Source organism: Meleagris gallopavo, chromosome 2 (assembly GCF_905368555.1).
Source record: "Meleagris gallopavo chromosome 2, MGAL_WU_HG_1.1, whole genome shotgun sequence".
Classification (NCBI taxonomy): domain Eukaryota; kingdom Metazoa; phylum Chordata; class Aves; order Galliformes; family Phasianidae; genus Meleagris; species Meleagris gallopavo.
In genome coordinates, this window is record NC_139405.1 from 31,730,328 (window position 1) to 31,742,490 (window position 12,163).

Here is a 12,163-nt window from a genome sequence, read left to right on the forward strand (position 1 = left end):
TTCATGATACTGCAGAACAATCTCTGGAATTGCCATTCAAAGCAGCCACAGATTGAGACATTGCAACTGCATATAAAGTAAAACCAACAGGGCAAAGGCTATTCAAACAGGAAAAAAAAAATCTATGACTAATTCATTGAAGAAACTCTTTCAGAGGTTTACTTCTAAACAATAAGCCCATAGTGCTACTCCTCCACACCACTCTATCCAATTGAAAGTTTTGCATTTGCAACGCCATGCAACCATCTGTAACTAAGTGATGGTGAATTGATCTGAATAAAAAAAATCTTGATTCACCCATCCCTCAAGCTGAAGCCTTTCAGACTCCAATTTTGCAAGAAAGTAATGGTAACTGTCAAAAGCCATTCTTCACTTCTATCTGAAATACGAACTAATTAATCTTTATGTCTTGTATTCCTGTTTCATTAATTTAATAGCTCACTCTTTTAACGTTTGTCTGTAATTTGCTCCTCTTGTGTTTCATTTACATTTGTTCTTTCTTTTGTTCTCCTACCAAAATCTTGAAACAGCATTTTAAAGCTAAAACTCAGACACAAGGCACACTACTTGAGATTTTGTTGGACAAACATACCAATTATTACTGAAGTCTTTTCTAATCTAGAAAATATTTGGGTTTCTGGTGTGAACTTTTAAAATAAGTAGGTCAAGCAATCTTCTTACTGGGATTTAGCGAACATCCTATTGGATGGCTTCTCTCTTCTCAAAGAGAAGTAAAGTAAGCCATGCAATCAGCAAGATATTCAAGCCATGCATGTTTTAAGAGTTCATCTAAGGAGATAAAGGACTGTGACACTGACTCATTGTGACTAATTCATGCCCAAAATCTGAGAAAGGAACAGGAAATATTTATCTTCAAGTTGTTTGGGAAAGGGGATACAACAATACTGCATATTAAAAATGAGTCAAGGACAAGCATACATCTATCTGCTCCTGCTGTATGTGAAATTGTCAGCTGTTAACCAAGTAAATGGCATGCAGCCATTTGCTCCTTACCATGATACTCACTGCTTTTCACTTCTGCTGTTAAGCCAGTATTTTAGTAGCAGAAAATGAGAATTTTCATTTCTTGAAATAGTCAATAATTGTAATAAAAATAGTTTAATGACAGAAAAGCATATAGTTCTAATTCTGAGTTTAATGATGACAAAGTGACATAGATTTAGGCAGTTCTAAACTTAATCACAGTCAATGTGTTGTTAATATTTCAATGTGTTTATTAAGGAATTCTTAAATTAAAGAAAACTTCTCCTTTCCAAGTATAGAGTCACTCATCCATAGACCTCAACTCTGGTTGACTTCTAAGTTTTGATATGAAAGCCTCATGGGACATTAAGATCTGAACTTCAAACATAAAGTTCCAATGTTTCCTCACATCCTACCAGTTTCCAGTCTAACTTCATATAGTTTGATTTTCGTGCTCAAAGTAGCTGACCATAGTTTTCCTTTCTGCCCTTTCATTTTTCATACCCATGCATCTCTTCTAGCCTTTATCTAATATCTCTTTTTGGGTTATTCCCATGTCCCCCATGTTCCTTTATTCCCCCCACTTTAAGTAATTCCCTTATATCCAATACATGTATGACCACTGCTGCGCTTTTTAAGGAAGATGGTGCCATAGTGATTCTAAATAATTAATTACCATCAGGCACGCAATAACTAATGCATCTGAGATGGTCTTAGCACTGTCAGATTTGGCTGACCTTCCCTTCCCACTTCCTCTGCTAAAAAGTGAGCCATTGCTTTGGTTTAATTAATTAAACAAATTTGTCATTAGCACAATCCAAAAATATATTAAGCTGTGTTACAACTGTATAAAGGAACATAGTCTGAGCCACAAAATTAAAATTAATGGAAAAGTACAAGACTCTTGCAAATGTTTCAACTTGCCTGAAGATCCAGACAAGTTATTCCAACTATGTTTTTCTGCAGCTTTATACAAATATTAACACAAAAACATGCTTAGAAATTCTGATCCGATCATAAGACTCCAGGAGCTCAGTACACATCTATCACAGCCCTGATCCTGTTAAACTCCGATCCCCAAAATGCATAGCAATCCGATTTTCAAGTGGTTTCAGTGTGATTCAGAATTATCTAAGAATTCACACAATCTGAGCCTGCTTGGGGTCTTTGTATGCAGGAGATGGAAACACTCTTTTCATCACTTTGTTACTATGCACACATGCAAGTACATTTCAGACGTTAGTTACATTTTACACATAACAAAACAACTGGCTATATTTTTAAATATTATCAAAGAAAGAAAAAAAAGATTATTTCAAAGAAAGAATTGTTTGCTTAAGATGTTTTATATAAGATCGGTTCTCATATGTGAGAATAGAAAATATTTTTAAATGATCATTTTTCTGAAGCAAATGAAGTTTGACTTTTTCAGTATTCTGCGTTCGCTAACAGAAGGAATGCTTAAACTATTATATAAAAAGATGAAAGTGGATTATTTTTCATTTCCCACACACAAAAAAAGAACAACAAAAAAACCCATCAACAATAAAACTCAACAATAAAAAACCCACAACTTTTACCAGTACAGCACATTGCAGAAATATAAAACTCAATTCCTTTTTTTTTTTTAAATGAAACCTAATTGGCCTATCTAGAGTTTTTAGTCAAGGAAGTTGAAACAAATTTGAAAGTAAAAATTTATCACTGTCCTCATATTTCATGTAAACAACAGTTTCCAATTATTCCAATTCCTATATTAAACATGTACACAAAGGGTACCCAGTGGTAAAGATCTCTCTTGTGAGGCCCCATCTGCAGTACTGCATCCAGACCTGGGACCCCCAGCACAAGAAAGGTGTGGAACTCTTGGAGCGGGTCAAGAGGAGGGCCACTAAGATGATCAGAGGGCTGGAGCACCTCTCCTGTGAGGAAAGGTTTGGGAACTGGGATTGTTTAGCTTGGAGAAGAAAAGGCTCCAAGGAGACCCCGTTGTGGCCTTCCAGTACTTGAAGGGAGCATATAAACAGGAGGGGGAATGGCTGTTTACATGAGTGGATAGTGATAGGACAAGGGGGTAATGGTTTCAAACTAAGACAGGGACGTTTAGGTTAGATATTAGGAGGAAGTTTTTCACTCAGAAGGCAATGAAGCACCGGAACAGGTTTTCCAAGGAGGTTGTGGATGCCCCATCCCTGGAGGCAATCAAGGCCAGGCTGGATGTGGCTCTGGGCAGCCTGGTCTGGTGGCTGGTGACCCTGCAAATGGCAGGGGGGAGTGAAACTAGATGATCATTGTGGTCCTTTTCAACCCAGGCCATTCTGTGATTCTATGATTACACAGCCTTTGCTATTTGCTTCTTTTTGAACTCACAAGTTTATCACTACTTCAGTTTCACAAGTGGCTGGATGTGTGGCAGATCACTACAGTGTGAAAGACCTTCATACAAAAAAATCCTGCTAGTCTCATATCTAAAAGAAATAATTTCTGTATCGTGTAAAATATTTTCAGTAAAGGTACTTTTTTGCTTGAATAGATACTTATTGGGCATAATACTCGATCAGGTTTGAGGAAGCCTCTTGCAAAAAGAGAAGTTGAAACAGTGGTGCAGAACTTTGAAAAAAAGAATGTAACTCAAAATTGTCTTATTTTCCTGAAATGTAGTAAATTACACTTACTTAATAGACTGAAATAAGATGAAATGAGTATCTGAAATTTCTTTTTCCCTATGGTTCCAGACAGTCATCATCTTTCAGCATATTACAGTGAAAAAATACCTTATTTTCTTTAACTAGGTAAGATTTTCTCTGTCAGATTTGCCATAACTTCAAAGACATTTCTCAAAATGATTTATTTTGTAAAACAAATTGAATACACTGGAAACTCACTTAATCAAAGAAATTTAGTAAACTTTGATGCATTTGCACTGAAGAATCTTCTGCTTGAGAAAGATGGATTTAATATTTCTATCAGCCTGACATTCTTTTAACCTACTGCATATATATTCTGTCCTGTATTACCTTCTATTGCCTTTGAGATATGCATTGTTATCTTGCATCTATATTACTTGAATTGGAAAATTAAAAAATAAATGAAAAAAAGAATACTCAACCATCCAGACACAAACCTTGTAGGCAGAGTACAGCAGCCATCAGCCGTCAGCCTGACTTGGGTTTCATAGCTATCCAGTGGGCAAACCACTTGCTGAACAGGAGGGCATTCCACTGTGCTGCAGTCCACACTGAACACTAAGGAAGAAGGGGAGAAGAAATTTCTTTTACTCATGCTTTAAAATTTTTGGTAAATTAATTCACCTTAAGCAATCAGTTATGCATCAGCCTTCAAATTTAAATCAGAAGATGAATCTATTGACTGCATGCTTGATGGTAACACTGGAAAAAAGGTTTTCATCCTCTTCAATATTTGCTTTAAAATTATGGACTCAGTTATCAACTAGTATCACTTACTAAGAAAATTATAAAAGTTGTACAGGCAACCTCAAGTAATCATTAAATTAGTGAATAATGTTCATTACAAAAAATATACTTGATTTTTAAGAATGTATTTTTTCCCACAGTTTTAGAAACAATTAAAAATAATATTGTTTCATTTCTTTCCTTGTTAAAATCTTTTTAAAGAGTAAAATTCCTTTATTATAGGAAATAGATAAATAAAAAAGATTCACTGGATTTGTGTCTGCACATGCACACTTCATTTTTAAGGCTTATTCTTGTGTTGTTTAGTTATTTATATATAGTGAAACAGAAATGCAGATTATTAGATTTATCTACATTGACAAGATGAAGAATTCCTCAGAATAAAGAAAAATACCATGCTATGTCAAAGTACTGGTCTGTCTAACCAATTATCTCCAGTGGTGGCAAAGAGAGATGTTAGTTAGGGACATCACTTATGGCAGTCCTTCCTCTTCCACGAGCCTCCAAAATCGTTCGGATATTCTCCTCAAACTCTCATACACAACTATGTACCTGTTGTGCATCAACTTGTCTAATTCTTTTTTTCTGGAAATAGTTGCTCCGTAATCTCCTGTGGTAGCAAGATCCCACCATTCACTATTATTTTACATAGACCTTGCTAGTACCAGAATTCTCTCTAATTCCTGTTAGGATTAGTAGGATTTGGTGAACAACGGATTTATAGTGAACTTATCCATCACTCTTGGAATTTTACAATCCACACTCATATGTCATCTCAACATTCTCTCCAGGCTAGGAAATATCTCTTATTACATTATTAAGCTAATCATGGAGCGGTTGAGGATGGAAAGAACCTCTGAAGTTCAGCTGGTTTAACTACCCTGCTCTAACATGGTCACCTAGACCAGGCTGCTCAGGACCATTGCTTGCATCAGTGAGACTTCCACTGAGTTCTCTCCTTTGCAGGCTAAGCATTTCCAGTTCTGTCAGTCTTTCCTCACATGACAGAGGACAAGAGAGGTAAGAGATTAGAAGCAGGGGAAAAAAAAAAAAAAAAAAAAGTACCTGCTAATCTCAGATTTAGATTGGTTTCTCAAAATTCAAAAAGTATTTAGCTTAACTTTCCAGCATGCTGAAAATAATGTAAGGTAACAGAACAATCTATAATCTTTATATACTTCTACATATCTTTATATTTTTTTATTACTTAAAAAGTTTTCCCCAGATTAGCTGCATTATCATTCTAAAAAATGAGACAGTAACCATTTACCACTGAAATACTAGTTTTGTTTTCAGGTCTTACATTGGCTCCAGCAACTATCTAAAGTGTACATTTCATGAACAAGTTTCGGGTTAGAATGCTAATAGAATTATAAATCCTGTTTAAATAAAATTGTCTTTACTAGAAACATTAAGCTTTAGACATCTAGTTTGATTAATACATCACTGTAAGAACTCATACATGTTGAAATTTCCTATTACTGAAGTTGCACTCAATGTTTATGAATCTTCAATTTGTGCATTGAATTTGTAACTCTTATTAGTTACTTTTATTTTTTTCATATAAGAATGTAGCAGAAACCCTATCATGACTGCAAACCATGCCTCTCCTCTAGCACTGTGCAACCACCTCTGTAAATTACAAACCCTGGGTTCTCCAACCATAAAACTATAAATACTAGGAGAAAATAACTTTCTAGTAAAATATATTAACACAATTACATAAAGTTTCACCTTTACATACTGTACTAGCTTCTCTAAGAATAACATACATAGTACAGAGATGAGATCCAAATAACTACCTGCACGTCTAAAGGCCGAAAAACAAGGTAGTATTTGCACCTGCGGTGCAACACTAGTTCAGCACAGGGAAGGCTTTGTGCTTTTTGATAGTTTTTTGGTTTGGTTTTCCCAGAAGTGAAAGTCTCCTGAAGTTCTTTTCCAAGAGTACTAAGTCAACTTCTACAACAGTCAAGAATCATCACACAACACCCTATGCTTTCAGATCAGGATGCACTTAAACTCCTCCCTCATTAATAACATAATACAGACTAACTACATTTGGTAATGTTAATTACATTACATTTTCTCTTTCAAAAGGAGGAGGAAAAACAAAAACCACAAAAGCCCTTCACACCTCCTTCATCCCCTACACTCTTCCTGAAAAAAAAAAATCAGGATCCTGAAATATGCTCATACATTATTGTTTATAATTTAATTTGTTCTCATCTCTCTTCTACAATCCATCATCCTTTTTACACTTCTTCACACCTTAGAACATGCTAAACACAACTGAAAAGATAATATTCCCAGACTTCTAGACCAGTTGTCTCACTGACTCAATGACTTCATTAACTTTACTGTCACATATACTTCCCAATACAAGCCTGCTGCTTTTACTTATTTTTACTGAGTAGTTCTAATTGCTTTCTTTCTTACCATCACTGCCAACTTATTAGCCATTTCTCCAGCTCTGTTAGAAAAGTATCTGAGACTTTTCCAATTGATTTTCATAAGTCTTTTTCCAAACTCATCTTCTAAGTCCTTTCAAAATCACCTTCTAAGAAAGCATCTAAAAAAACCCAATTGAGCAACAACCGTGTACTATTTCTGAAAGCAATAAAGAATGACATTATATAACTATACTTTCTACTATCTATAAAACTTGATTTTTCTGACTCTTCTCCTTCATGCAAGCCTGTAAAAATTCCAGACACAATTTTCAATGCTGAAGCTGTATCAAGGTGGAGCACAACTTAGATCCCTATGCATCATCTAACACTACTTATTAAAATTTATTGCTGACTTTCCATCAAGCCTTGACTACTCAGAATGTTAAATTCTCTGAAGAAAGATGCAAAATGGTAACATCTGATTCACAATTGCAAGTGTTTAAATGAAGATTAGGTACCAGGAAAAAAAAGGTCATTTCAGTTGGAGTAATTCCCATGCCATGAATTGATGCTAGAGATGATAAGTAATCATTGGTTTCTTCAAAACCTTGATTTGTTCAGCCCAGATCAGAGGAGCTGAGGGGAGGCCTGATGGCGGCTGCAGCTCCTCACAGGGAGCGGAGGGGCAGCGCTGAGCTCTGCTCTGTGTGACAGCGACAGGGCCCGAGGGAACGGCATGGAGCTGTGTCAGGGGAGGGGCAGCTGGGGGTTAGGGAAAGTAGGTTGCTTATGACACCAGATCAGTGTCATCTCAGAAATGAGCACTGGAGGAACATCAAAACAAAAAAGATTGCAGGCAGCAGATAACATAACTGTTATGAAATGCTCGGTGCAACACTTGGTAAGAATATCTATGTCAAGTTAATCTGGAGGTTATAGACAGGTATTACTAATATACTACTTCATTTTAATTATATACTAATGCCTCTGATCACTGTGATTATTGTATTGCAGAAAAATTGGCACATTTTGAAACAAAAATTTTCATTTTTATACAAGCATTTAATGTTAAGGCAGCCACTTCCTATCTTCCTTTCAGTAACACAATTACCATACTATATTTACAAGTGTAATTCTCAGTAGAAGACTCCAAATTCAAATGTCACTGTAAACTGAAAAGCAGTGTCATATTATTTAAGGAATAGAAGCAAACACAGTTCCTGCTTTAATTCCATGAACCCTTTAGACTGACATAAAACAGCACTGTTACCATTGGAAGCACACCTTCTAGCTTCTGGCAGGCTCTTTCCACCAGATCCTCCTCACTGGTTGAGAACCTCTAAGGAGGCTGGTTACTGAGACACAAAAGTGAAGGAAGAGCAAGCACCCTGATAGCAGAAGTTATGGAACTTCAATTTTAAGTCCGTAGTAAAATATGCAGAAATTTTCTCCTCCCCACATGTAAACTTCATAGACATGCTAACACTATTCAACAGAATGGATAATATCAGTTCTGTAAGAAACTCTGCATGAACAGTTAACCACATGTGTTACTACACATTTGGTAGTACATATATATATATACACAGAGAATAAATGGTATAAAACAGTATAGGAAAAGATGGAACAGACAAGATGACCTCTAGTAGTCTCCTCCAACCTAAATTATTCTAGTATTCTATGACTGTGAATACAAAACTTTAATAAACAAGATATTCCAATGCTTATTCTCACATATAAAAAAGAAAAAAAATGAAAACTTACTTGAAACCATAGTAATTAACATGACACAAAAATTTAGATAACATAAACCATGTCATTTTGTTCCGACTTGCAAATTTGAAAAAAAAAAGAGGAAATATTAAAAAAGGATTTCAGTATTCAGATTTTCTTCACATACTAAGAACAAATTACGTTGTCTGTGAAAGGGCAGTTTACAGTTCTTGAAAACAAGGCTCCTCTGAAAACTGAGCAATAGTTTAGATTTGCAAAGATTTGCCACTAAAAAAAAAACCTCAAAAAGTCTTCTGTGGAAAGGAATTTGTAGTCTACTAACACTTGCCAACATTAACCTACTCCTTCCTTTGTTTTTTGGTCTTGTGTTGACTTGCTTTTTTTCCCCCACAGTCTTCCCACTACTCCAAACAGCCAACAGAATAAACACCTACATAAAGGTTTTAAAAAAATAAAAGAGAAGAAAAGGCAAAATGAAAACACACACACACAAAGAAAAATGCAACTAGTACAGCTGCTGAAGTCTAACTTGACAAAAATTGGGCTATGTAGTGACTAAGAAACCCACCTGTAATAGTACTCCTTTTTTTCCTAAAACCAAGGCACTGCGAGCAAATTGTCAGTAGCTTAATCATTTTACCTTTCATTAACCATTTTTGCCTGGACACAAAAGAGTGCTCACTTCACCGAGCCTCTCACCAACACTTCAGTTCCTGTTGTCTGCAAACCTGCTGGCCTTCCTCCCTATCCCCCCAGATCCCCCACTTTTCCATATATCCAAGCCGATGCAGACTTTTACTACCATTCTCTTTCACTTCTCCTTGATCCTTCAAGGATTGTTGCCTTTCCTAGGCTCTTACCATACGCCTTATAAATTACTCAACTCTGGGAGATAATGAAAATATTTTCTTTGATAACTAAGGTCTCAGACTCTGCTCTCTGTTAGCCCCTCAATTCCTAACCACCACTGCAAAGCTCTATTCTTCCCTTAAATTCTCTTAGTCTCCTTCTGGAGTCTCTTCAAAGCCTCTGCTCCTTTACCCTCCTAAATGCATCTTCCTCCAATAAGAAACACAAAGCACTTCAAAGAAACAATATATAGCCATATAAACCCATAACATAAATGAATGACCACATAATCCAACAATTGTAGTTTCTGTAGTCATACTACAGAAAGATCTTGGGTTCACAGCATCTCACAAACTAAATAAATCTCAAGAGTTCACTCTCAATCTGCATTTTGCATGAAATGCCAGAAGTAGTTATTTCACAATCGTACACTAAATACTATTGTATTTAGTGCTGACAAAGACTCATCCAAAATAGTGCTCTGCCTTTGAACATCACATTTTAAGGAAATGTGGATAAACTCAGGAAAACTTAGAGAGAAACAACATAGCACTAAGTACAACGAAACTATACCTTAATAAATGTCTACTTGCTAATCCTAGATGAAAGACAGTTGAGGTTAACAAAATGTTCTAGAGCATGTATGATTATAAGCTTTGTTTTCTACCTGTTCAAGACAGAGAATTTACTTAAATTTTTACATAGGAAGATTTCCATTGGACATTAGGAAAAACACAAGCAGAGGCACGGGAGACAAAGGCTGCACAACATTTTGTGGAGTATTTGAGAAAATGCATAACTTAGCATACTCAAACATCTTTACATATGAAATTTTGGATTTTACTATTTTATATGCCTGCTTTCATTCCTTTTTTTATTTTTATTACTCATCTTTACCAAAGTCTGGATCAAAAAAGTGAATCTTCCACTTCACCAAGAATAATAAATCACAAGAAAGGGTTGTTTGTGCTCCCATGCAATGGAAAATGGGTAGACACCGCAAATGCTACAAAGCCTTTGATTATGCACTTGTGCAGACCTCTTGCTCTATATTTTTAAGGGTCATCAACTTGTAACCTAGATAAATTTTAAGCACTGAATTAAGATTTCTGTTTTATGCACAAAATATTCCCATGGTGAAAAAATAGCTTTGTAGAATAAAATTGTAACAAAATATGTCATTCTCACTTGTATTATGTGTTAAAATACAGTGTTATCACTAAAGATTGCTTTTCCCTGGTTGCTCAGTTTAAATAAAATGTTTCAAGAAAAAGATAAAGAAAATGTTATTATTATTATTATTTTTTTTAAGACGACTTTGGCCACAAATATCATCTAAATTTTGAAGATCATTCAGATACTACATAGGTTTTATCAGATTCAATTATATAAGTAGTATTTGTTAGATAGATTAAACTGAAAATTAAAAAAAAAAAAAGGTGTCAATTTTTACCTGGTTTACATTCATAGAGATCACAGCATTCCCCCGGCTTTCCTGATGCCTTAGAAACCAATATATTCAAATAGCCAGGCTGGCAAACCTTCCTCAAGCAGCCTGCAGGATTACACACACAGCGGCTTGGGAGAGGACAGCATTCCCCGGGAGGAGCATAACCTTCAATCAAGATGGAATCTTCTGGACAGCGAGGAGAAAACTGGACCTCACAGCGGGCCTTGGAGCAATCAGGTTTCTCTTCTGAAAAGGAGAGAAAAAAATCAGCATGCCACATATGTCAGTAAACACTACTCTGAAGCTCAGATAAAGCTCCCTTTATTCTTACTCCCCAAAACAGTAGAAAGAAAGAAAATTGCTGCTTCTAAATTGATGAGCAAAAATTATGGAATATGCTTAAGAATATCTTGGTATTTGCAAGATGGCAAGTATGTTAGAAAATATCATTCTAATACATATATAATTCACGCTATCTGTGTGATTGCTGAACTCATTCCTCAGAAACAACAATGAAACTACATATTTGACCATGACATTAGGAACCAACTTGTCAAACAGTGCACAGCCCCAGTGCTCATACCTACACCTTTAGTACTCATAAGACAGTGCATTATGAGTAATTGGTGTTAGCTGATCTAAAGTGAGATTCTACACACTCAAAAAGCTATCTCAAGAAGTAGATTTTCCCTGTATATGTTCTCAGTGCTTATATTAAAAGTGTTATTCCTATGACTTCAGTGGCTTGAAAATCAGAAGAGAAAAAGTTTGACTACCAAGAAAAAATGAGGCACTGGCTACTGACACACAACAATAAAAGAAGGGATATTGAAGAACAAGTTCAACACATTGGTTGTAAATAGTGACAAACTGGACAACAACACCACAGACAAAGCAACAATGAAGACAGAAGGTTCTTGGAAAACTAGGTAACAGTCTTCCAAAACTTGAAGTCAAGATTCTTCATAATCAAAACCAAAATCTCAGATCCAACAGAAAAGTTGTGTCGTGCCCTCCAATTTCCTGAGCTACACTAGGAAAAAAAAAATCACTCCTGTGACTGATTTACTCCATAATTCACAGTAAAAAACTTTCTCATACCCAAGAGGATCCCACTTTGCTTAACACACCTGAGTACTGTTAGATAATAAATGAATACCAGGCACTCAAAAACAACATTTTTAGGTTGAGATAGTGACAATCAATACAAAATAATAAGTTAAATGTGACACTAGATAGTGCCACAATTCTTTTCTTAAAAAAAAAAAAAAAAAAAAAAAGTCCACACTATTTCTATCTTAGCAAGTAGCCTCCTCTAG

General features: G+C 35.6%; 1 protein-coding gene across 1 annotated transcript in view; it reads right to left on the minus strand.

Annotated features, from left to right (window-relative positions):
• CRIM1 (cysteine rich transmembrane BMP regulator 1) overlaps positions 1 to 12,163 on the minus strand; it is a 164,440-nt gene that overhangs the window by 73,877 nt on the left and 78,400 nt on the right. The window contains exons 3-4 of the mRNA XM_085219560.1: positions 10,848 to 11,090; positions 4,109 to 4,229 (exon numbers count right to left, since the gene is read on the minus strand). Coding sequence (XP_085075686.1) covers positions 4,109 to 4,229; positions 10,848 to 11,090 — 364 coding nt within the window. The remainder of the gene's footprint in view (positions 1 to 4,108; positions 4,230 to 10,847; positions 11,091 to 12,163) is intronic.